The following is a 27,384-nucleotide window of genomic DNA, read 5'->3' on the forward strand; positions in this document are numbered from 1 at the left end:
ATCTCAATGAAGTGATATGACGAGTTGATTTATTGCTTGTGCAAAATGTGGGCTGATTCGATTTCGTCACTGTCGCTGCCTGTTTTTGACACTATCTATTTACAACTGTCTGATGCCTTTAAGCCCTCTAATCCAAAGCATACGTCCCTTGGATAAAACATATTGATTTTAGCAAACTGAGAACCATGCAACTCTCAAGAAAGTGGCGTGACGAGTTGATATATCACGTAACCACATTTTGATCTGATTTGATTTCGTTATAGCTGGTGAATTTTTCGTCAACCTTTACGTACGACTTTTCTGATGCATTTCAGTTGTCTAATCAAAAGCTCATGCCACTTGAAAAAATATTGATAAAATACATTGTGATATACAACTGTAAAAAAAATGGTATAACAATTTGATGAATTAGCTAATCATATCCTGGACTAAATAGATTTCGTCACCGTTGTCGCCGTATTCGTAACCCTTCGTGTACAACGGCATCATGTATTTAAGACCTCGAATGCAAAGAGCATGTCCCTGGGAGAAAATGTCTTGATGTAGCACATTGAGAAGCATGGAACACTAGGTAATTTGGTATAACAATTTGAAGCATCCTCACGATAGACATATTGTTTGCTTCCGTCACCCTGATTGCCTTTTTCGTCACCCTTTATTTACAACCTCATTATGTATTTTCGACCCCTCTGATATAAACTAATGTCTCTTTTATAAATTTCTTGATATAGCACATTGAGAAGCATGCAGCCCTGTAATCCAAAGTACATTCTTCTTGCATAAAAACGCCTTGATAAAGCACAATACGAACCATTCGGCTCTCTGTAGAAAGGTATAAAAAGTGGAGTAGTACTTGAGTAAATTTTGGTCCAAATCGATTTCGTCACCGTTGCTGTCTGTTTTCGTCACTCTTTATTTACATCTCCCTGATACAATTGAGCCCTCTAATCTAAAGCACATGCCCCTTGGAGAAAACGTCTTGCTGTAGCACAATGAGAACCATGTAACTCTCATCAAAGTGGTATTGCCTAACCACGTTTGTGACCCTGCATCACAAAACAAACAAAAAGTCGCCAGACAAGGATTTTTAGTTAAGAATGGATTCTGAAAGAACAGACTCTAAGCTTTAAAATAATGTATAACTCAATTCAAATGGACTCTTCTAACCTATCTAAATATTGGAAAGAAAAGACACAGTCTGGAAAGTGTGAACTGAGAAAACAGGCTCTGAAGTACAGGGTGTATTCAAGCGCTTAATCTTTACCAAATTATGCTAGCAGTGGGATGAATGGAACAAAAACAGGATGTTGACCACCGGAGCAACAACAATGAAGGGATTATCAGATTATTAAAAAGCATGCTTCATTAACACATTCTGTGCATGATTAATGCAAATTTTCAATGCAGTAACATTATTCTTTCTAAAGTTATTGGAGTTGAAAGTGAAGTGTATGGACAGGGTTTTTGAGAAATGGGACGAGGGTTCTATGAGAAACAACTAATCACACTATTCCACCAAAAAGTGTTCGAGAAAAACTGCTGAAAACACAAGTTCCTGTTTGTTTTATGATCCCAAATTTAAAATAAAACAGAAAAAGATTTGCTCTTTCAGAAAATATGAAAAACTCAACATTGGTTAGGTTAACCCATTTCACCTGTTTTCAGTCCTCACACAAAATCACTGTGTGCGACTTTTTGTTCGTTTTGTGCTGCACGGTCACATTTAGGATTAGTTAAATTTCCTCACAGTTGCTGCCTTTATCTTCATCCTTTATGTACAACTTTCCGATGCATTTGAGTCCCCATATCAAAAGCTCATTGGGATACATGCAACTCTGAACAAAATGAACAATTCGACGTATTAGCTAATCATATCGTGGACTGAATCGATTTAGACACCGTTGCTGCCATATTTCACCACCCTTCATGTACAATTAGTTTCATGTATTTGAGCCCTAGAATGCAAAGCACAAGCGTCACTGGGGGAAAATTTCTTGATGCACTGTAAAGCACACTGAGAAGCATGCAACTCCGATCATAGTAGTAAAACGATTTGATGTATTATTCAAGCGTATTGTTGCCTGAATCGATTTCGTCAGCGTTCTCTTTTTCTCTTTTCTTCTCCCTTTATTTACAACCTCATCATGTATATCAGCCCTCTAATCCAAATCACATGTGTCCTGGAAAAAATGAAGAATCGTTTTGATATAGTACATTGAGAGGCATGTAACCCTTAGAAAAGCAAAGAGGTATGATACTCTATTACCATAGCACATTGTAGGTTGATTCGATTTTGTCACCGTTGCTGCCTTTTTTCGTCACCCTTTCTGTACATTTGTCTGATGCATTTCAGCCCTCTAATTCAAAGCTCATGCCACTTGGAGAGAAATTCTTGATATAGCACATTGACAAGCATGCAATTCTAATCAAAGTGGCAGAATGATTTGATGTCTTCGCTAAGCATATTGTTGGCTGAATCGATTTGTCACCCTATACTGCCTTATTTCGTCATCCTGTATTTACAACGTCATCAAGTATATGAGCCTCTAATCCAAAGGGCACGTCTCTTGGATAAAATGTCTTGATTTGGCGTTGAGAAGCATGCAACTCTCAGCAATGTTGAATTACGAGTTGATGGATTATTTAAGAATATTATGGCTGAATTGATTTCGTTACCGTTGCCGCCTTCTTTCGTCACCCCTTATTTACAACTGTCTGAGGTATTTGACCCCTACAATCCAAAGCACGTGTGTCTTGGACAAAACGTCTTGATAAAGCACATTCAGAAGCGTGCTACTCTAAGCAAAGTGGAAAATAAGTTCAGGTATTAGCTAAGCACATTGTGGGCTGATTTGATTTCGTCACCGTTGCTGCCTTTTTCTGTCATCCATGGTTTACAACTGCATGTCTGATGCGTTTGAGTTATGAGAGTGGGAAGGGGCTGATCTATGATTTGGGCCGTATTTCAAAGGGGATTATCAGCACATACACGAATGCTCTATCTTTGACGTCTTTAGTTTGTGTATGTTTGTCATTATACTTGTCTTTGTGTGTATCAATGCGTGTGTGTGCACTTGTGTAGGCATGAATACGTGTGCGTGTTTTCATTCAATTTTTACTGCGTAATATAATATTCAACCTTTTTATTATTGCTGTCACATCAACGTATTTTGTAACTAAAAGAAGAATATTTCGTTTTCGGAATAACGAACCTAATTTTATTATCAGATTAACGATCCTTGGAATGATGAATCCCAGAAAGGACATAGATATGACATGTGTCTATCAATCCCTGCAGAAGGCGATATGAGACGAGACATGAAGGTGCTCTGGAACAGCTTCTCCTCCTACGCCAGCCCTGAGGGGATGATGCTGAACTCCGAGGCGTCCAAGCTGAGCTCCCTGGATATTGAGGAGATTATGGCGAACTTACCCGACATCAAGGGCAAGCGATGCCTGGAGCTTGGAGCTGGTATAGGGCAAGTATGATAAGTCACTATGCACCTCATTATAGCATATAGGCATAAAAGGGCATTTACAGCTCACCTTGTCCTGAGCCAAAGGTTCAAGTGAGCCTGCTATTGCGATCATTCATCGTCCTGCGTCCGTCGATCGTGCGTCGTGAGTAAACTGTTCACATTTTCAGCTTCTTCCTGAAAACTCTAAGACGAGTTTCACTAAACGTGGCAGACAGCATTCCTAGGAAAAAAAAATCTCAATTTGTTTCAGTTTGTTGCGCCCCGGGGTCCCCGCCCCAATCAAAGAATCTTCAGAGATCTTCTCTAGATAAAAAAATGATAGGGCTAACAAGTTAGTACCTACTGGGGACTGCAGTTTCAAGTTTCTTCATAAAGTTATCGGAACCTGGGACATCCCCTTGGAGCTTGGGGGGGGGGGGGGGGGGGGTTACGGCACATTTTGGTAAATTACCAAAATGTGCAAGTTACCAAAATGTGCCGTCACTATGTCACGGCACATTTTGGTAACTGCACATTTTGGTAATTTACCAAAATGTGCCGATAGTGCACCTATACCTGACGGGATCAACTGTTACCAAAATGTGCAGTTAAAAGTGGATTTGCCTGCACATTTTGGTAACTGAACTAAAAACCCATGGATGGGCTTGAGATTTAAAATACAGTCAAGGAGTTAAGGTGATATGGTCCTGCAGTAAAGACAGGCAAGACACTTATTTAGCTCACCCGAGCTGAAGGCTCGAGTAAACTATTGCGATTGCTTTTCGTGCGGGTATGCTGTGTGACTTGCGTGCCAGGTGCGTGGGGCTGACAACTCTGTGAAGGAATTCCTCTGAAGGAATGGCAGAAGTACTACAGAATGTCAATAATTTGGGGGACTGCGAAATACATGCGTGGGAGATGCCTTCGAGGTGCTGCCGCTAACGGCCTCCTACTGGCGTTCTGCGTGTACCTCTGCGGGGCAATTCCCACCACTCACCCGGAAAAAGTTTTGGTCATGGTATGAACTTAGCTGCGGGTAAATCGGACTCGAGTGTGCACCTCCGGGCAAATACAGGCGAGATACGCGCTAGGTACTGTCAGGTGTGGACAACTGCGGAGAACTCCGGGTAACAAATTTGCTTTCCCGCAAGTCAAACTTCCCAAGATACGGTATGACGAGGCCTTGAGCATGTTCAAAATATGTTCCGAGTGAGTTGCGGGGGTACACGCAGAACACCAGTAGGAGACCCTTGCCGGCAGCACCTTGCAGACAACTCCAACGCAGGTACATCGCAGTACCCGTAAGTCGCTCGTAACAGAAAACGGATCGGTTTCAAAGTTCTCACACAGGTCAAACGGAATACACGCAAGTAGAAGGTAAGTACCACGCGTCTAGCAAATAAGACACAAGTGCGAAACTAGTAAACATTCTTGTCCGCCCACAGAAAATTTTACTGCGTGCTGAAAAATCCCTACTCGCAACAAGCTCGCGTAGCTTGCCCGGAAAGGTGTGAGCAAGCCGGCCTTGCGTGCAACTTGCGAAGAACAATTTTTACTCCCCGGAGGTCCCCGCAGATAACGTGCACTTAACAGTACCTAGCACGTATCTCACCCGTAGTCGCCCGGAGGTGCGCACGCAAATCCTTTTTACTCGTAACCATGTCAATGCCTTGTCACACCTTATCAGGCAAGCTATACGTGGGCTTGTTGCGTGTGAGGATTTTCCAGCATACCTGACAATTTCTGAGGACGGACAAGGATTTGGGCGAGTTGTGCATATGTCTTACTTGCTGGATGCGTGCTACTTATGTTCTTCTTGCGGGTATTCTGTGTGACCTGCGTGCCAGGCGCGTGGGGGCTGACAACTCAGAAATTCATCTGAAGGAATGGCAGAAGTCCAACAGAAATGACAGAATGTCATTATCTTGGCCGCGCTGGCCGCGTACGGGGACTGCGAAGTACCTGCGTGGGAATTGCCTGCGAGGTGCTGTTCAAAACTTGGCTGCGGGTAAATCGGACTTGCTTGACTTCCGGGCAACTACAGGCGAGATGATTTTCCAGCGTGCAGGAAAAACCTTACTCGCATCAAGCCCGCGTAGCTTGCCCTTTAGGCTGCCGAACCCATTCAGTGGGGCGAAAAAAAAATCCAACAACTGCACTTACAATTTGTTTTTGTGATGATTGTGGAGGAGCAGAAAGTTACCCAAATGTGCTGTCAATGTCCTGCACATTTTGGTAAATTTACCAAAATGTGCAGTTACCAAAATGTGCCTTAACATAGTTACGGCATATTTTGGTAACTGCACATTTTGGTAATTTACCAAAATGTGCAATTTACCAAAATGTGCCGTAACAGGAGGTGTCCAAATTGAAGGCCAAACTGTATATTTTAATCTTCTTTATGTAACACATAAAGCATCCTTCAAAATGGTTTAAAGGGATCGCATTTGTTTGAGACCTATAACTTCAGATTATGTAAACACAGTCATAAAGAAACAAATTTGCCATTACAACTTTTCAGTAAAATAGCCATAGAATTAAAACGCCCGCACGTAAATCAATATGGTTAACTTGGCCAGTCATATGTTCCTAGATTAGAATAATACATATTTGTACAAATTGGCACCCTTCTCCACTCGCGGTCCCCAGGGGTATGGGGGGGGGGGGGGACAAAACCCCAATGAATCCTCACAACCTGAAATCGTCTCTCGAACCTTAATAAAGACACCTCAGAGCGCAGGAATTCTCTTGTGACTGTATGAGTTTCTAGTTTTCTCATGGCAGATCAGTGGATGATTTACTAAGGATTATCATGGAGCTACTTAATGATTTCAGGTGTTGTTGTTGTTGTTGTTTCTGTCAGTTGTAAAGTAGTTTTTTCTGTGTGTGTTTTTTTTTTTTGTCACGTGTCAAGAGTGATCCCAGGGTTTGAAGACTAGTGCTACTTCAGGTACATTTCTATATTTTGACTATAATACCCCCCCCCCCCCTAACCTTGGAAACTCTCGGATTGGATCGTTTCGTATATGTTTAATCCAGTGTAACTCATCTCGGATGTCATGAATGTCACAAAATGAGTTTCTAGTTTTCTCATGGCAGATCAGTGGATGATTTACTAAGGATTGTCATGGAGCTACTTAATGATTTCAGGTGTTGTTGTTGTTGTTGTTTCTGTCAGTTGTAAAGTAGTTTTTTCTGTGTGTGTTTTTTTTTTTGTCACGTGTCAAGAGTGATCCCAGGGTTTGAAGACTAGTGCTACTTCAGGTACATTTCTATATTTTGACTATAATACCCCCCCCCCCCCTAACCTTGGAAACTCTCGGATTGGATCGTTTCGTATATGTTTAATCCAGTGTAACTCATCTCGGATGTCATGAATGTCACAAAATGAGTTTCTAGTTTTCTCATGGCAGATCAGTGGATGATTTACTAAGGATTATCATGGAGCTACTTAATGATTTCAGGTGTTGTTGTTGTTGTTGTTTCTGTCAGTTGTAAAGTAGTTTTTTTCTGTGTGTGTTTTTTTTTGTCACGTGTCAAGAGTGATCCCAGGGTTTGAAGACTAGTGCTACTTCAGGTACATTTCTATATTTTGACTATAATACCCCCCCCCCTAACCTTGGAAACTCTCGGATTGGATCGTTTCGTATATGTTTAATCCAGTGTAACTCATCTCGGATGTCATGAATGTCACAAAATGAGTTTCTAGTTTTCTCATGGCAGATCAGTGGATGATTTACTAAGGATTATCATGGAGCTACTTAATGATTTCAGGTGTTGTTGTTGTTGTTGTTTCTGTCAGTTGTAAAGTAGTTTTTTCTGTGTGTTTTTTTTTTTTTTGTCACGTCACAGGCGTCACACGGGATTGCTGGCGGAGATTTGCGATCACGTGACCGCCGTAGACTTCATCGAAGCGTTCGTGGAGAAGAACAGAGAAGTCAACGGTGACAGACCAAATGTAGACATCGTGCACTCAGATGTGATGCGCTTGGACATTCCTCCGGAGAGGTATATAGATGACGACAATATTCATGACATCCGAGATGAGTTACACTGGATTAAACATATACGAAACGATCCAATCCGAGAGTTTCCAAGGTTAGGGGGGTATTATAGTCATAATATAGAAATGTACCTGAAGTAGCACTAGTCTTCAAACCCTGGGATCACTCTTTATGTATTTTCGAAAACAAAATTCATAATTGTGTTATACCGACTGCAGGGTTATTCAAATAGATTCGAGAGTTTGTATGCATACCTTTAAATTGATATTTTTATGAAAGCTATTAAAGAAACATCCAAAAAGCCTACAGCAAATGCGCAGCTTCAGCGTTTTGGCGCATATGTGCGCACTTTTCTACCAATCCAAAGTATAGCCCAGATTGCGAAATATCGACTTAAAAGTACTGTTTACCATTGGGGGCAGTGATTAAAAAAAAAAATGTTCGAGATTTTGATGCATATGTGGAGGTCAGTTGTGCCACAAAAAATCCTACCATGTAAAAAAATTCGCAATAAATCCTAAAATATAAGGAGATATCACTATTTTTCTCAATAAACCATATCTCTAGACGGTTTAGTCTAGAAGCATTTTTTTTTCTATAACTATTGCTCATATTTTTGTATATTGAATAATACTTAACATTAATTATAGTGATTCAAATTTTGACATTGGTTGTTTCTATCCCTAACTCACTTTTTAGACCTATTTTGAAGCACTAAAGCTGGGTTTTTGTTTCACCTGCAAATTTTGAATTATGCCTTAGAAGTGGTCAAGGTGGCAACTATCACAAAACAAACAAATTTCCACTTTTCTTTTTTTTTTCTTTTGGAGAGTTTTGGTCCTGACGGTATCCAACATAAGATCTACCCGAGATTTCTCTCCGAGAGCCTGCTCAAGTGTCGTCATCAATATGGCTCACACACATGCCACACACACAAACAAAACACGGTTGTTTGACCTTATCATGGACATGTCGATACAAACATGGAAATGGTATAAATATCCAAAGAAAAACCAGTTATTGTATCGCATACAATTTTCGATTCTTAAAGTATTTAGTTCTGTATGTTGTCAAGAATCGAGAACATTCAATATTTTAAGTATTTCATAGGTCACGTTTATGTCAAATGTTTATCGTTTCCATGCCAACAGCTGCGTTCGATATGAGGAACCCCTTCAACAATTCAGTCCTTCTTGAAGAATCTTCAACAGTCTTAACTCTCCACCGAACTGCATTCATATGTTTGTGTGTGTGTGTGTGTGTGTGTCAGACGGTTTTTTTAAAATCCAATTTTATACCCTAGCTATGATGTCATCTTCACCAACTGGCTCCTCATGTATCAAGCGGACGAGGAGTTGAAGCTGCTCTCCCAGCGTTTTCTCGGTTGGTTGAGGGATGGCGGGTATCTTTTCTTCAGGGAGACGTGTTTCCATACTTCAGGTATGCCTTGAACTTTGTAGGTGTGTCGATACCACTTGTCCCCCCCCCCCCCCCTTTACAGCACCTTACAGCACTTTTCAAAAACCACATACCATTTTCTTTAGAAAGAAAAAGTGCATTATCCTCAGCTTCTAAGCTCTGTAATGAGCTCCCTATAAGTCTAAGGACAACTAATGATATCAAATTATTTATAACACTATACTGTAGTGAGCGTAGGTTTCGACTACCAGTAATAGGGAGCTTTAGATTTTAGACGCGCGGACGTTCAGAGGGAAAAAAAAAACCACATGCTCTGAGCGTGCGCAGAAGCGCGAGTCAAAATCTAAAGCTCCCTATTGTATAAGAGCTGATGGGCGCTATTTGTGGTTTGCGAATGTTGGTCTACAGCTAATGAAGATCAGTTCAATCGGACCAAGCCAGCACCCATCCACTCTCTACCCAGTTAAAGGGATTATACAGTTCAAAGGTTGAGACCTAATTTCAGGTTTCTAACATTTTTTTTTGTGTAAGATAATGACAAACCTCTTATGAAATATGAAAGAGCATGTTTTTTCCCTCTGAACGTCCGCGCGTCTAAAATCTAAAGCTCCCTATCACTAGTAGTCGAAACCTACGCTCATTAGTAACGGTCAACTTCAGTCGAGATTCTTCGGCTGTGTGTAAACTTACAGAGAGATCAGTGACAAAACTGTACACAATTCGTTACGGGGATTCTCAAATATATCCAAACCGGGCCAGCCATCCCATCCCATGGTATCCCTATGTTACTGGGACTTTGATCTGTGAGCTCCTACAATAATTCAGAATAAATTGCTCTAGTCTTATGCATTCACTGAGGAAGTTAAGTAAAAGTATGACCGTTTGCCATACACCATATGAGCAGTTGAAATGAAAATATCCACTGCAGTCCTCATTATTATACAACATGCCTATTTAAATGACTAGATTGCGGAATAATCAATACGCAGACTATACCGTTCATGGACACCTTTAAAACGTTTTGAGGAAGTACGATGAAATCCAAGCAATTGTTTCGTCAGTGTTTCCAAACCCAAACGAACATGATTTCATTGCTACGGGCAACATTCTTACCCCCATCGCCTATTTTCACAAATTATTTATTCAGCTGTTCTTCTTGATCTGGCAAACAGGTGATTTGTTGCAAAAGCACAACACTTTCGACCGCTCAAGATACCGGCATCCAAAGGAATACAACATCATGTTCCAAAGCGTGAGGGGGAGCAATATGAATCCGACCGTGGGGTTCCAACTGCTCTACTGCAGGAATGTCCAGACCTTCGCCACGGTAACCCAATTCACTTTCGCTTCAATATCAACGTGCCGGGCAACGTGCTCATCTCTCTCCGTTGTTAAAGTTGTTTTTTTCCCCCTTCGTTTCGTTTCGCTTCGCAAGTTTCTTTGTTTGTTCGTTGTTTTCTTTCTTCTTCTTTTGTTTTGTTTTGTTCTGTTTTGTTTTTTGGGGGTAGGGTGAATTGTGTAAATCAAATCAAAGATTTCACCGCATTTCATATCATTTGCTATCCATCTACACAAATGCGTGTTTCATTACAATCATCAATTCCTGCAAGGAGGAGGATCTGCTCAAAGGGCTACTGGCGCGAAACCCTTTGGAGTAAATCCTTACTCAATCACATGTAACAACAACAGCAATACTTTGCTGATTTTTCTCTTTTCTATTTCATGAACAATATCGGTAAATCTAGTCAACTGGACTTACTTGTAATTTGGAGTAGCGACGTTTCGCGTCCGCTCCGGGACGCTTCATCAGGCCGACTGATCTTTGGCGGCAATTGGTTGTTGACCCGTAACAGGGTCGGAGAATTTCGGAAAGCGCCGAGGAATCTTCCGAACCGCTGGGTTGTAGGCTCCGGCTAAGGTTGTGTCTCAGGCCCCCTGCTCGGTTTAGGGATGGCTCCTCCCTTTTAACGTAGATGGGCTCTTTGACTCCCCTCTCGAACCACCGTGCCTCGCGATCTAAGATGACTACGTCCCTGTTGTCAAAGGTGTGGTTACTGCTGTTCAGATGGGAGTATACGGCAGAGTCTCCACATCCAGACGAGCTAGCTCGTCTGTGCTGGTACATACGTTTGGCTAAGGTCTGCTTCGTCTCTCCTATGTATAGCTCATCACATTCATCATCCTTGCATTGGATAGCATAGACCACGTTGTTTTGTTGGTCCTTCGGGGTCTTGCCCTTAGGATGGACTAACTTCTGTCTCATGTGTGTTGGTAGGCTTGAAAGAGACAGGAATATGATGTTTGCTGAAGATTCTACGGATTTTCTCTGAAAGTCCGGAAACATAGGGAACCGTCACGTTGTACCTCCGCTTTTCTGTCGTTGTCTTGCTTTGGTTCGGTTTGTCCTTGTGTCTTGGTTTGGATTTATGAACTGCCTTCTCGAATGTCCAACCGCTGTATCCACATGCGCTGAGTGGCTCTTTAACGTGCCTGTTTTCCTTGATTTTCGTGTCCTCATCAGAACAGATGATATCTGCCCGGTGGAGTACGGTTTTGATTACCTCTAGCTTGTGGACCAGGGGGTGATGCGAATCAAAGGAAAGGTACTGATCCGTGTGTGTTTCTTTCCTATAGACTGTTGTGTGTAGCGTACCGTCACTCTGAATATTGACCAGGCAATCCAGAAAAGCGAGTTTTCCCTCCTTTGCTCTCTCTTGTGTGAACCTGATGTACTTATTCACCTTGTTGATGTGGTCAAAGAAGGAATCCAGTTGGTCTTCCCTGATTTTTACCCACGTATCATCTACGTAACGGAACCAGTATGTTGGTGAGATTCCAGTGTACGAATGTAGAGCCTGGCGTTCAAACCGTTCCATAAACAGGTTTACCACTATTGGGGACACTGGCGAGCCCATTGCACAACCATGACACTGTCTGTAGAAATGGCTATTGTACACAAAATAAGTAGTATTCAGGCACAGCTCCAATAAAGAACAGACTTGGTCCGGGCTGAGCTTCGTCCTGTCACTTAATAATGTGTCCTCCACTAGAAATTCTTAGACCACTTGTACTGCTTCGTCGGTTGGAACGCACGTGAATAGAGCACTTACGTCATACGATGTTATTGTCTCTCCCTCCTCTAGCCGAATGTCCTTGATTTTGTCAACAAAATCTTCGGAGTTGATGATGTGGTGGTCAGAATTCCCAACAAGTTGTCCTATTATGTATGCAAGGTGTTTTGCTGCATTGTAAGTGACGGAGTCTATGCTACTCGCAATTGGTCGTAGAGGTGTGTTCTCTTTGTGAATTTTCGGCAGTCCATAGAATTTGGGTATCGAGTCACCTGGGTACAACCTGTAGTACAAGGCCTTTTCAATGACTTCCGATCTCTGTAATTGTTGCAGAATGTCAATCACTCTCTTCTTGTAGCCAGTAGAGGGGTCACGCTTGAGAAGTTCGTATGTTTTTGTGTCGCTCAGTAGCTCATTCACTTTGCCATCGTAGTCCGTCTTGTCTAATACCACAGTGCACACATCTGCCTTTGTCTGCTGGCAAGATAATGATGTTTTCCTCCTTGCTTAGTGTTTTGACAGCCTCTCTCTCTGCACGAGAAAGGTTGGAGTTTGACGTTTTGGCATTCACTAAGCAAGCTGACACCCGAGTTCGTAATTCCTCTGCTGCCGAAGCCTGTAGTTTGTTGTTCCTGATTGTTGACTCAGTCGCAGTTATGAATTCTGCGTAAGGTATGCGGTCTGGTGCTACCGAGAAGTTCAAGCCTTTCCCGAGAACGTTCTTTTCCGCTGCGCTTAAGGGTCTACTAGAAAGGTTCTTGACCCATTTATCTTTGGAATCCTCTTTCAGATGCAGTTTACCCTTCTTTCTCCAATCCTTGTCGGTATCACATCTAGAACGCTGTGAATTCAACAATCTCGTGAACTTTCGCTGTTGTCTTTCTTTTGACTTCCGATGTTGGGACAGCTGCGACTGCGTTGTGAGCTGCGACACTTGCTCATAGATGTCTGTTGGAAACCGGTTACACAAATCATCTGATAACTTACTCACTTTATTTTCCAAAGAGTCGATTGTGAAAATAGTTTGACGGACCCGTTCATTAAGTAATCCTTTCTGTGCCTTGGCGATGATTTTTCCCGCTTTGTATCCCTTCACTAATGGTTTAATCCATAAGCTCCGAGGTGTAACATCCGAATGAAGACAACGCAGGTTGAACCGAAGATGATTCCTTTAGTCGGCTAATTTCCTCGACGCTTTCTCATAATTCCTCAGCAAATCTAGACAATCTTTGCCAAATTGGTTTAAGATATGTCTGTGAATGTTCTCAGTCATCCAGGTAAAGTATCGTGACATGAACAATATCGGTAAATCTAATCAACTGGACTTACTTGTAATTTGGAGTAGCGACGTTTCGCGTCCGCTCCGGGACGCTTCATCAGGCCGACTGATCTTTGGCGGCAATTGGTTGTTGACCCGTAACAGGGTCGGAGAATTTCGGAAAGCGCCGAGGAATCTTCCGAACCGCCGGGTTGTAGGCTCCGGCTAGGTTGTGTCTCAGGCCCCCTCCTCGGTTTAGGGATGGCTCCTCCCTTTTAACGTAGATGGACTCTTTGACTCCCCTCTCGAACCACCGTGCCTCGCGATCTAAGATGACTACGTCCTTGTTGTCAAAGGTGTGGTTACTGCTGTTCAGATGGGAGTATACGGCAGAGTCTCCACATCCAGACGAGCTAGCTCGTCTGTGCTGGTACATACGTTTGGCTAAGGTCTGCTTCGTCTCTCCTATTGTATAGCTCATCACATTCATCATCCTTGCATTGGATAGCATAGACCACGTTGTTTTGTTGGTCCTTCGGGGACCCCCGAGACCCCCGAAGGAGACCCCCAAAGGAGACCCCCGAAGTTGGTCCTTCGGGGACCCCCGGAGACCTCCGAAGGACCAACAAAACAACGTGGGCTATGCTATCCAATGCAAGGATGATGAATGTGATGAGACTAGATTTACCGATATTGTTCATGTGATACTTTACCTGGATGACTGAGAACATTCACAGACACTCTTTTCTATTTATTTTTCTTTTATGTCTTGGACCACTCCAGATGAAATATAATCCCACCCAGTACTTTTGGTTGTGGCAAAAGCGTCGACTGGCTGCAGACGAAGAGCTGGGACGCATGGAGTACCCCGAGCTCTTTCTGGACGGGAAGCTGAAAAGCATCATGGAAAAACTGCTGGACAACGACAACCCGATTGACGACGGCTGCGACAATATTCGGGTGGGTAAGCTAGCCCGACTTGATTAGCAAAAAAAATTTACGGGGAATCCCAAACCAGTCAAAAGATAATCCAATGAGAAAGAGTAAAGAAGAAAAGTAAACTTTTAAACCAAAATAGATGAAGATCAGGGGCCCGTTTCATAAAACTTGTCATCAGTGACAAGTAGTCATAGATGTGACAAGCTACTGAAATCCTTGCATCTGATTGGCTGAGAGAAATTTTGTCATAGAAATGTGGCAGTTGTCACTGATAACAAGTTTTATGAAACGGGCCCCTGATTTGCAAATTCTATCGAAACCTAAAATTCATAATTTCCCTGATTTTTTCTTTCCGATTTTAATGACATTTTCTCTGTTGTGTTCTAAACCGTTCCTCCTCTCTTTATGTATGAATACTATCTTTTTAGTGGTCTTGAATTTCTTATGAAAGCAATTGCAATTCGTTCTGTAGAGTTCGAATCTTCAATCTTCTTCACTCCGCGCAAAAATCTCGTCAAGAAACAACCTTCTGCGTAGTCTTACAGGCTCATCTTGAAAAGCCTATACAAGTACTCTTTGAATGGGGGCGTTTTCCTAAATTGGTCTACAGTGCTGCAGAATATGTTGCCCCTGTCTGGATTAGGAGCATCCATGCCAAGGAGCTATAAGTGTGACCCTTAATGACGCCATAAGGATCATCACGGGCTGCATCCGTCCTACACCAATGAAGCACTTGCCTGGACTGTCAGGCATTGCTAACAACGACCACGCAGAGAAAACAGCATTCATCAGCCAGAATAGTAAAGAAGGCCACCCAAGACCCTTCGAACCTTATTCAAACCCAAATCGAGGAAGAGGAAACCCTTGGGCCCCAGCGCCTTAGCTCTCACAGCCCTTTCAGCTGGCATCTATAGCAACCCTTGCTAACATTATTGGACAGTGGAAGAGCGAATGGCAACAATTGGACTCTGTCACCCAATTTACCATCACACGCACGTCACCAGATACCAAACTCTCACGTGGAGCCCCCCCCCCCCCCCCCCCTTTGTTACGGGCATTTGACAGGACAGACTGTATGGGTTAGGCCTACACTCACGCAACTGCATGCGAAAGGGAGTTGGCTGCTTCATTCCAAGTGTGCAGCGCTGGGGTCTACGCCTTTCAGCATCCTGTCTGTGTGATCATTCACCCAGAATATCATGGATCGTCATAGATCCTATACCCCAGAAATTCTCTCCTGGATCCGGTAGCTGTGCGACATTGTATAGACCTATTCGGATTTAAAACACTGCAACTTTTGTCGGCCATAAGTCGAGGGCTTATAGAAAATGAAGAAGAAAAAAGAAATGAGTTAATGGGTCTTGCAATGAGTCGCTTGCATTTGTTAGGCATACGGAAGGTCCTCAGTTATGGCTGAAATAGACATAACATAAAAAATCTCACCCAAACTGAAACCCACCATCAGACAAAACTCGACATGTCAAATCGCTACAGGCCACCGCACACCTTTTACGACTTTCGGTGTCGCGACTGAATGACTTTGGATTTGAAATAAACCAGCGTGTTTATTCTGAGGATAGTGTGATTTATTTCGGATCCAAAGTCGGTCAGTCGTGCGACTGAAAGTCGTATGTAGTGTGCGGTGGCCTTACGACTGTCGTTAAGACCCAGTCGCACGACTGGCAACTGGCAAAGGCTGGTGACGTCACACTACCGGTCTTACGGTCGTACGACGGATCGTGGCAAAGTCATGAAGCAACAGCAAAGAAATCATACGCTTCATGGAGGGATCATGGATGTAAAGGCGTGGAATTGCAATTTGAGGGCCCATGTTTTACAGCTCTCTACAATTTCCTCCTTCTCCTACCCCCCCCCCCCCGCTTTTTTTTTCTCTCTCTCTCTGCTAGGACATTGCTGAGATGCTGAATCTTCAACCGAAACAATCTGTCTTGGATGTGGGCTGTGGGTCAGGCGATGACGACTTCTTTCTTGCAAGGGTAAATACAACTTATCGGTGTTTCGCGGTGAAAGTAAAGATCTGTTTACAGATACAGTTGTATCTATAAGTTCATCCTTTAGGCTAGGAGCTACCAATAGCTATTTTGTGTACTTGTTCCAGCCAAGATATTATAAGACATAGAATCTACTTTTAATAACTTATTTGTTCTGACTTGCGAGCCTTGCGCAAGCTCTCTTGATTGTCGACAAACACTGCCATGAACTTCATGCATGATACCGATTTTTTTTTTGTCATAAAAGATTTCTATTGTTCAATAGGAAATTAAGGCTTCTACCAACCTTTAGTATTTTTTTTTTTTTGCTAGATTTCGTACATTCCTGTGGTCTTCTTCGGGCCAAGTGCTTGCGGCGTGTCTCTAGCACTGCCTGCTCGTTTCCTGATCACTGGACCGAAGATAAAATGACCCACTCTAAGAAATACAAAAGAGCCCTGATGGGATTAAACAATTCATCCTATATTCAGCCGTAGCTATACACCCCCTCAACACGGGACACAATATTGGATTGAAATTATGATGCCACAATACCAGCCTTTGAAAGGAGTTTTGGTCAAGAAAAGTGAAAGAGTCGATGCACTAATTGGATTATCAACATAGAGAATCAAGCTCACATTCAATGGGGATTCGGGGTACACCTTATCACCGATCTTCGGTCCACTGATCACGAAACAAGCTAGCAGTGCCAGAGAAACGGTGTAACCACTAAGCCTGAAGTCCACAGCAGTGGACGAAAGCTAGCCAACAAATTACTAAAAGTTGGTAGAAGGCTGAATCTCCTATTCATCCCCAACTTACGAAAGTTTTCTGATCTATTGTTGTGGGTCTTTTTCCTGATTATATAATTTTCCGTGACAAAGATGATTATTCTTCGCATTTCATTCTTGATTTTGACAAAATACTACAGTACAAATTCACCAGGCACAATAAAATTTAAGATGCGGGCGCGTGACGTAGTGTCGTTACTTTTTGCGTTGAAACTGATGAAAGCTTGCAGCCTTTTTGTCATTAATATTCATTCATCTTCACATGCAATTGCATTTACGATGTAGTTGTGGATGTTCCTTCCATGGTTCCACGCAATGCCAATCAATAAAATCAAAACAAATCACAGCAGATTTGAGACTCTGCATAATTATGAGGAATGTCGTCGATTTTGAAGTAGAGCTACGCAACGATCAGACCATGGAAGATACTCTAGCGTAGACATGGTTGATATCGTCAGGTCATTAGATTTTCATTTAGCTTATTGAGAGAAAATGTGCGTGAACGAAGGCATTCTGACTTTTTTAGCTTTTCATTTCTCATCTAAGCTACAAGAAGACGACGATTTCTAGTTGAAAGGAAACCAAAATAGATGTACACAGTGATAGATGAGTAGAATGATATGTGGACAGACAGGCTAATATACAGAAAGGAGTAAAAAAAAGTATACAAGTATTGCGTTATTCGGATGGACAAATAGAAAGATTGAAACAGGTAAAAGTAAAAAATCCAAACAGGCACATAGGTAGAACCATTTATGTTGAAAAAGTTATGGCTAGACAGAAAGACATAAAGACAAACAGATATTGAGGTAGCATTTCATTTGTTTCCTTCGACAGAACTACGACGTGAACGTGCTTGGAATAGACCTGTCCAGCAGTTTGATTGGTGAAGCCATAGATGTTGTCCGCGAGCAGACCACACCCAGGGTCGGTAGAGGGCGCTTCTCTGATTTGTCTGGTTTGAGATGAATTTCAAAGATGATTCAAGTCAGTAGAGTAGAATAGAATAGATTTGTAAGCTTTCTTCAAAAGATGAACACAAATTTCAAAATGTTAACATAATAATCATTCACAAGTTTAAGCGATACCGGTCGTAGTTACGTAATTATGCAAATTAGGTAAGTGAAGGAGTCCTATCATTTTTCTCCGTATATTGTAGTCCATAACATATCATACCATGTATACAGCGCATTTTTTGACACGAATTCTTTGAAACTTGGGTGTTTCTTTGCAGGATTTTTTTTTCCTTTTTGGTGACACAGGGTTCCAGACATTGGGGCAAAGCCAAAAATAAATGGTCAGATTCAATGTTCAAATATGATTAGGATGTCCCCAAAAAATATATACATTTCAGAAATGAACCTATAGATAGTTGTGAATGCTCAGAAGTGCTTGAAGTTTTGTTTATTTTGATTCGTCTTTGGTCTTTTTCTGTAGGAAAAATAGTACACTTTATAGGCAGAATTTCACGTAATTGTTATTAATGTTATTATTTGAATTTGACTGAATTAAAAGATAATTGTATGCACGTTGTAACATAAACTTCGCAGCATCTGTTTCGTAGTGAAGACAAAAAACAAACAAACAAACAAACAAACAAGCACAAAAACACCTTGTGGGGAAGTACAATGACATCTCCCCCAACTATGGCATGCAATATTGTGTTTTCTCTTCACCATTTATTCCTGTTACAAAAGGTTCTTTTCGAGATTGGCGACATCACCGAAAGAGAATTTAAGGCCGCATCATACGATGTCATTTACAGTAGAGACGTCTTGCTGTACATCAGGGACAAACCCACTATGTTCAGGAAATTCATGGCAAGTAATGGGTTACCATAGTAACTGACTAGATGTTATGTCGCCTCTTTACACTCAGCCCAACGATAAACTTTAATGTTGGTTAAAGGACGTATGACATGCAAATTCATGGACTTATTTCGTTGATTTATAAGTCCCTAATCATCCTTTATGTGGCCATATGAATATCCAAATGTGCGCCACTATGCTTTATCATCATTTTTCTACTATTTTTCTTCAGATTGCTTGCATAACCCCCCCCCCCCCCCCAAAAAAAAAATGACATCATCTGTCGATCACTGCTATAAAGTTGCATGTTTACATGATGGAAATGCAGATTATGCTCAGTCTAGGGGAAGGTACATTCCAATGTCTTCTAAGGGCAGGAGACGTCTCCGCGACGTCTCCATATCGTCGCCAGCAGGTCGCCATGGGTCTCCGATAGGTCGCGGTGACTCGTGTCTTCCCGGCTATGAGGAGACGTTGCGGAGACATCGCGGAGGTGTCTACGAGACCAGCTGGAGACTGGAAAAAAATATCCGGAAAATCGAACATGTTCGATTTTCTCGCGACTCCTGGGAGACCAGGCTAGCCTGCAGGAGACGTCGCGAAGACGTCTCCTGGAGTGACAAGAAAGGTCGCCCCAGTCTGATCTATATACGCCAATGAGAAACTCACTTAAAGGTACAGCTTACCTTTGGCAGCAGTGATTTAAAAAAAAAATGTTCGAGATATCACATTTGATGCATATGATGTGTAGGTCAGTTGTATATATCACAAAACATCCTACCATATAAAAATTTTGCAATAAAGCGTAAAATATAAAAGGAGATATCACTATTTTTCTCAATATACCATAACTGTGGACGGTTTAGTCTAGAAACTATTCTAGTCTATTTTTATTATAGCTAGTCTAGGAGTTATGTTTTATCAAAACTATTGTTCACATTCTGTATATTTAACAACCAATGTTAAAATTTGAATCAGTATAATCAATGTTAAGTATAAATTTTATACTTAACATTGATTATACTGATTCAAATTTTCACATTGGTTGTTTCTATCCCTAACTCACATTTTAGAACTATCTTGAAGCACTAAAGCTGGGTTTTTGTTTCATCTGGAAATTGTAGATTATGCCTTTAATTTACAAATCCACATCAAAGTGGTCCGATCCCTAACCTGCACTAGAGAAGAATTTGCTATATAACTGTATATTTGTACTTTTTTTTTCTCTTATGTTCCGGTCATTGTTGTACCCGTGCTCCCCTTCTCAATCTTAAACTCGTTTTTTTACCGGGACCTACGCTCAACAAGCTCGCTTTTTAAGTAGGTCCCTTCATATTTCTTTAGCATTCATTCACAGATTCCAAACTGAACAGATCGACCACTATAATTATGTTTTACATATTTGCAATATTCTATGTATGTCATGTATTTCGTTTAATTTTGTTATATTTGATGTAATTTTTCATCGAGAAATATGAAAATAAATTGAAATAAATTGAAATTGAAATTGAAAGTTTTATTGATTTCATAAGGAAGAGGGGGAAAAAGAGATCAAAATCGGATACGTAATAAGGAAGTTATGACATTCTGATATATACTTCAAGATATTTGGAAAGCACTTCTTGACCAGTCGTCATGAATACGCAAATCAGCAGGTTGGTGATTTTTTTTTTCCTTTTGTGTTTACATTTTCAGGGTGGATTTCCTCTTTAAGCACTATTCTGCCGTAGAGGGCAGCAATATTATTTTCATATCTACGGATGTCTACGGAAAATAATAACTGCAGGTCTGAGACCAAAACGATGATAATGATTCTCGCCCCATTCACTTGCACGTGGTAGTTGATTCAAAGTCTAGTGGTAATATATTAATACACGTAGTTATTTTGAGCCCTCAGCATACAGACGGGAAAACCTTACACCTTTATGGACTCATCTTTTTCAGATGAGAAAATTGATCAGTCGTTCCTCTTGGGTTATTATCAGAAAAAAAAAATATAAGCAAAACGAAGAGGCGAACAGAAGAGGCAAGTCATGATCGCCAGAACATATGACACTTGCTATTTTTTCCCCTTCCACAGGGTGTTTTATTTATACACATATTCAGAAAGTGACATTTACAAATAATCTTTTAAATACAAAACAGAATAATAATTCAGTTATCGACAAACAGTGGCCTACTGCACTTGTACATATAATAACAACATTTCCTTAATTTCTTTACAACACATGACTTATATTATTCTTTTTTTTTATTGGCAGAAACAACCCTGAAAATACTTTGACTATAATGCAATGTTATATTAATCAAATATTCAAAGACACTAAATAAATAAAGCCCATTTTTTCACAAATTTCTTTTTTCTACAATTCATTTGACTTATACATTTTTCCATCTCAAAATAACATTTTATCTCAGATATTATATATTCGAATAACGGAACTTTTTTTTTTAATTTCGCTGAAAAAAAATTTCTCTTCTTATAACAATCATCATACAGTTTAATGCACAGTTGTTAAGACCATGAAATCCGAATAACTTATGTTGGTTCGTAAATACAATTTGTTTATCTATCTTCAGGAGGAACCATCGCTCAAACTTATTCCATAAAATTTGCACATACTGACAAGCTTTTCCTTGAGCACAAAATTCTGAAAATAAAAGAGTTGTATTTGTTTCAACTTGGTCAATTTATGTTTAATTACAACTGCAACCGTTTACCCGAAATATTTTATTCTTTATTTCACCGTAACAGCCACGTACATTATCCCACGAGACAATCTAAAGAATTTCATCTTCCCTTAGTTAGAACTGTACCTACTCAAAATACATTTGTTTATACTGGACCCAGATTTTGGAATAGCTTAGATAATGATCTAAAAGAATCTGTGAAGTTAATTACGTTTAAGTATAAACTCAAAAAAATATTTGTTTTCTAAATATACCATTTAATTCTGTTCAATAAAAAAACCCCGTCATGTTTCACTTTTCCTTGAGATTTTGTAGTGTGTCCACAGACCTTTTCCATCCCTCTCCTTTTCCTTCTCTATTCTTCCCTGCTCCTTTTTCCTCGTTCTTCGTTGTCCAGTATCTGTCTGAGTGCATTTCCTCAAATTCTGTTATTTCTGTGTATTGTGTTATTGTTGTTGTTGTCGTCGTTATGTTTTTTGTGGCCGATTGCATATCTTCCTTTCCGTTCAATTTTCCTGGCACACCTGGCCCCATAGTGTCTGTGCCACAAATAATGTGATATGTTATATAGTTTATACGTTTGCATCCTAAAATCCTAGTAAGTATTGTTTATAGTATCAACATCATTATATCAATGAGTAAAATGTACAATAGTATATAGAAGAAATTAAAATTAATATGTCTTATTGGTATAACAAATTGGTGCTGTTGCTGTTTTGTTCCAGTGTTCCACGTTTTACAAGCGTGGCTTTTTTAGTGGAACACTGTTTTCCATCATTGTGATTATTTACTATTTTTGTTGCCATGACAAAGTGCATTGTTTCTTTTTTACATCATTCGTGTATAATATACTTTATATTGTATTGAAAAAAATCCTTTATCAGACGAGTGTAAGAGAAATGAAAAAAAATTGTATCACTTTGGATTATGTCAACTTTTTCTTTTCTTTTCTTTGTGATGATGGAAATAAATAAACTATTGAACTATTGAACTATTGAATTTGAATAAGGACATAAACAGAATATATGCATTATGGGAGCGTCTTTCATATATAATATTCTATTGAGAATTTTAAATTGAAACCACCTCATATTAATATCAATAACTGATTGAAAAGGGATTAAACAGTATAAAGACCATGTTTCATCATCGAGATCCAACATACTACTCCACTTTACAAAACTGTTACAATGTTTTAGCGTGTATCTTAACAACGTTTGATAAATATCAGAACAACCTTTCATATGTTTCAATATTACATTTAAACCATGAGGAATAAAAGGTTCTGTCATCTTCGACATGCAGTTTTTTCGCAAATGATTGGATAGAAGTACACAATCCACCGTGCTGAAGAAAGTTAGTTTGTATACCAAACTTCCTCTGAAATTCAAAATATAAAAGAAATTTTCCATCATTATGGAACAAGTCATTATTAAACGTACACCTTTTTCACACCAAGACTTAAAATATGCAGTGTTGTTATTCGTTTTAATCAAAGGATTATTCCAAAGAGGCTGGCTTGCCAAATTATCATGTTGATTAATTTGTAAAAATTTTGAAAAAGCCAGAAGTTCCTCTTTCCAAAACTCATTAAGCATTGCATTGGCAAGTTTTTTTTGTAGTATAATGACCCCATACATAAATGAAACGATACTGGTTGGAGCAAAAAAGACCGGAACATGTGGAACGGGTAATTTTCAGTCTGCGGATCACAAATAAACCTTCTGATCCAGGATATTTAAAAGATTTAGCATGCATGAAAATATCAATCATTTTAATACCACCATCACAATATAACTGGCACATTTGATTTCTATTTATTTTATCGGGTTTATTTTCCCATATAAAGGAATAAAAATAACGACTTACATCCGTCAATGTTTTAAAACTTGATTCAGGAAGTGATAACAACAAATAATTTAATTTTGACATCAATAGTGATTTAACTACAGTAACTCTTCCTAAAACAGTAAGTTTTTTAGTAATTAGTAAGTGCTAATTTTATGACAACAATGAAAAAAAAATCAAAGGCTGTCACTTGTCTTAGGAATATTTACATGTAAGTATATTTACGTAATTTTTTATTTATATTTCATATCATTCACATTCTTGCCATCGCTTAAACTTTTTATGGGCGATTTGTACTTAAAAAAAAAAAAAAAAAAAAAAAAACGTTTCTGACCTGTTATACGTTACACATCGCAGGCTGTACTTTCTAATCAATTTCGTTTAAATTCCCTCACGATAGACCTGGTTGAAACCGGGAGGCAGGCTGGCCATTCTGGATCACTGCAGTGGAGCCCGCCCTCAAGCGACAGACAGTGGATTAACTCGGCTCACGATGGAAACATACGAAGAAGTGAGTATGCAGTTTATGGAGCTTAATCCAGGAGCTTGTTTTAAGTTTTTGACTAATAGTAGCCTACTATCTCCCCTTCTCCATCTCTGCTGTCATCTTATCAATAGAGCCTGTGTCTATCTCTTCCTTAGCTATTTGCTACGTCAGCATTATCGCCTTGCGGTAAATCAGTTATTTAAATATCTAACGAAAGTTGGCGCTGTTGAAAACAGAGAGTCGACTACTAAGCATGTACTCAGTACTTCACACCCAGCTGCAATGGGGGGGGGGGGGGGGGGAGTGTCGTCACTGCGGCTCTTTTTAGGTAGTGCCAGTACTTTTGGAGAGAATATATTGCATGTTGCCCCTAGCACTCGAACGAAATGTCAAAAAAATTAGAATATGTAAACAAAAGTAACAACAAAAGTTTATCAAAGGTGCCCTCCAATTGGATGTGACTGTCAGACTGTACGAAATGAAAGCGTCAGTTTGCTTTCATTTCCACTATTAGTTCTTCTTCTTTTTTTTTTTGATATGGAAGACTTTACGACAAAAGAAAAATATAGTCTTAGTTACAATTGTACTGCTGGCCAATTACAGCAGAAAATGTCACCTACGTGTGGAGTTTTACAGTATGTGTTCAGCAACGAGTTACGCGAAGTTGTTGTTTTTTTCTTCTTCTTCTTCTTGCGATTAATATTAGGTATGGTATTTGTTAGTGTTACTTTTGGCATTTTTTTGAAGCGTTTAACTAGTGCTGGCTTTGCAATGGTTAAGACGGTGGACCGAACGCCCCATCTCATGCGCCTCCTACGCAAAGGGCTGGCCCGAATCACGGAAGAGAGCAAGCACACCCCACAGGTTAGTGTAGTGGCCTTATACCTCCAAATAGAATGGAACAATCCTGGATCCACCCCTTTGTAGAACTGAACATACAAAGTGATAAAAAACAGCAGTGTGCATTAAGTGTTCAAATTATATAGCGTTGCCTTTTTTTCCTTCTCTTTTTTTGCTGACGACAGCAATATTTTCTTCGAACAAAAGGGCAGAGATATTTTGTACATCACAGTAAAAGAAGAATGATTAACGGTAAGTTATTGATTTAAGGTGGATATATCTCAATTCAGTCTGGATAGATTAGACAATAATAATCTCCCTCGTAAGTGGGGACAACAGGTTTCGGGTTCATTGGGCTGCTGAACAGGACCTAAATTGTGAACACAAATAACAGAAGGTTGGAAGATTAGTGTACATTTTTCTTTGGTTATAGAATTGATGAATTGATGGACTGAATATGTGAATTGTATTGGAAAGAGTGATTGGTAAACTTTGCAAAAAATAATAGTAAGGTCATTCTGAAGACATTCATGTTGTAAAATGTTTTTGTTTTTGTTTTTTGTTTTAGACATGAAATCTTGCGTGAGATTCAAGGATTTTTAAATGATTTTAATTATGGCACGTGTGTATATCTATGCATATAATGGAGAATTATTAACAGGTGTGAAACATAATAATGTACACAGCTATTGTTTGTGTCATTTTGAAGAGTATGAAGTGTACTCTTTTCAGTGCAGCTAATCTTAAATGATAATTACGAGAATCAATAGGAAGAGAAACTGAATCATCGTCGAAAAATTTCATTTTTCCCCTCCTCATCATTTTATATCCGGGTACACTGTATATTCGGCCTTTTTTGCTCTCGCGTGGTTTGATTTTAATGTGCTTATACTGTCATTGTCTCTCTCTCTCTCTCTCCCTCTTCCTCCCCCTCCCAATCTCTATCTATCTATCTATCTATCTATCTATCTGTCCGTCTCTTTCTCTCTCTCTCTCTTTCACACCTTCCATGTCTCAATCTATCTCTCCATTCTCGTCCGACCTGAAACAGGACGAAAACATTCAGGCCCTGCTCGAGTTCTTTTCTGCCAAGATCACCCGCGTGAGTCGTGGTTCCCAGAAGTGGGGGCTCTTCCTTGCAGAGAAAGCGAAATAAGTACCACAGGCCTTTTTACCAAGCCTGTGCCATTGTCAGCCTGAATTCATTGAAATGTTTCGCACAGAAAGTGGAAAGGATATTTACTATTAACGGTACTCATGAGTTCAATAACTTTTTTCCCTGTACTCAACTAGGGGCTCGACTTCAGAATAAATTTCTTTCTGCACATCATGGACTACGTAATTATTACGTAAAGCAAGATCACTTAAAGGGACTATGCAATGCAAATGCATGTTGACTTACATTGATTCATGATAACCTGATCATCACTTTTGTAGCCAAAATATGACACCACATGAAACCTGTCAAATAATGATTCTGTCAGTGGCATAATCTGTCAATCACTGATTAATAGTACTAAATAATGATTAACAAAATACATTACAATGTACCTTCTCCTATAGACTGAGCGTAACTTGTATGTTAATATATGTTACTAGTTAAGATTAACAAAAGACGTTGCAGGGAAACATGCAGGTTGTGCTCGTTCAAGAGGTAGGTGCATTTGATTGTCTTTGATTTGTTAATCCTTTTTCAGTACTTTACCAGTGACTGACAAAATGATGTCACTGATATAACGATGTTCGGAAAGTTTCTGTAGGCGTATCCAAGTAATCTGACGGAAAAAAGGGGAAAATCATAAAGTGACACGTATTCAGATATTCTTTTCCCCACATGAGAGCTGGTTTGATGATGACGGAAGTTATGAATATACAGTATATTTTTAACCACAAAAATATGTTAATCTAACTGATGTATCTTATAGATATGAAATCTTCACACCTATAATGTATATCATTATATTATATATATATAGAGAGAGAGACACGCACACACATGCACAGACTGTATAATCCTTTCCTTGCTATAGTTTCACCCGAGAGCTATGTATGGTATAGCACTTACATTAAATGCAATATAGCTCTGAAACAGCTTGCAGCTCTTTCCTGCTTTGCTATACAATGTATAAGAATGTATTACAATGATAGCATTTTATGGTCATCATTCACATCATGTGGTTGCTATGGAAGTAGTAGATAATAAGCTTGTGTTAATGATATGCCGATGAATGTTCAACTACTTTATCTTAAAATATGAGACCGATGGAAGTTCTAAAAAGAGATTGAAAATCACGAAATCTTCATACATATTCATACATATTATTCTATATATTTCTGCATATCATTTGCATTTGTAAGAGATTGTTGCCCTCATCTGCATGGTGGACGAAATAAATCATGTCAAGTACAGATAATATGATTGGAAATATGTTGGTGTTCGGCAATAATTGTACCGTAATCAGACCTCGTGATTGCAATATTACTGTATACCAGCGTCGGGGTATATGCGCGCTAATTTTTTTTTTTTTTCTGATTTCTCCAGTCATACCTAATGGAAGGTATTTTATGGCTGGCGACTTAATTCGACATCGTGTTTTTTTTTTTGTGTGTGTGTGTGTGTCTGTGTGTGTGTGTGTGTTTTCTTCTTTTTTAACCTGTATATCATGTGCTTAAAGTGGTAAGCAGACACATAATTAAAGACTGAATAAGATGAGAAGTAACAGACTTATGCATCCTCAGTATTGTTTTTAAAAAGGGTACACGCATCGCAGACATAATT

The 27,384-nt window shown here is 39.8% G+C and overlaps 1 protein-coding gene across 1 annotated transcript; it reads left to right on the top strand.

Moving 5' to 3' along the window:
• The first annotated feature begins 3,306 nt into the window (after nt 1–3,306).
• Nucleotides 3,307–25,761, top strand: LOC139727654 (uncharacterized). Its single transcript, XM_071638634.1, has 11 exons — nt 3,307–3,479; nt 7,311–7,466; nt 8,766–8,902; nt 10,054–10,208; nt 13,994–14,170; nt 16,057–16,146; nt 17,769–17,858; nt 18,629–18,751; nt 23,679–23,789; nt 24,513–24,629; nt 25,657–25,761. The coding sequence occupies exons 1-11, from the start codon at nt 3,307–3,309 to the stop codon at nt 25,759–25,761; spliced, it is 1,434 nt and encodes a 477-aa protein (XP_071494735.1).
• The last annotated feature ends 1,623 nt before the right edge of the window (nt 25,762–27,384 follow it).

This window comes from Diadema antillarum, unplaced genomic scaffold (genome assembly GCF_040938485.1).
Source record: "Diadema antillarum isolate AM-2024a unplaced genomic scaffold, OU_Dant_1.0 seq00000139_RagTag, whole genome shotgun sequence".
Taxonomy (NCBI): domain Eukaryota; kingdom Metazoa; phylum Echinodermata; class Echinoidea; order Diadematoida; family Diadematidae; genus Diadema; species Diadema antillarum.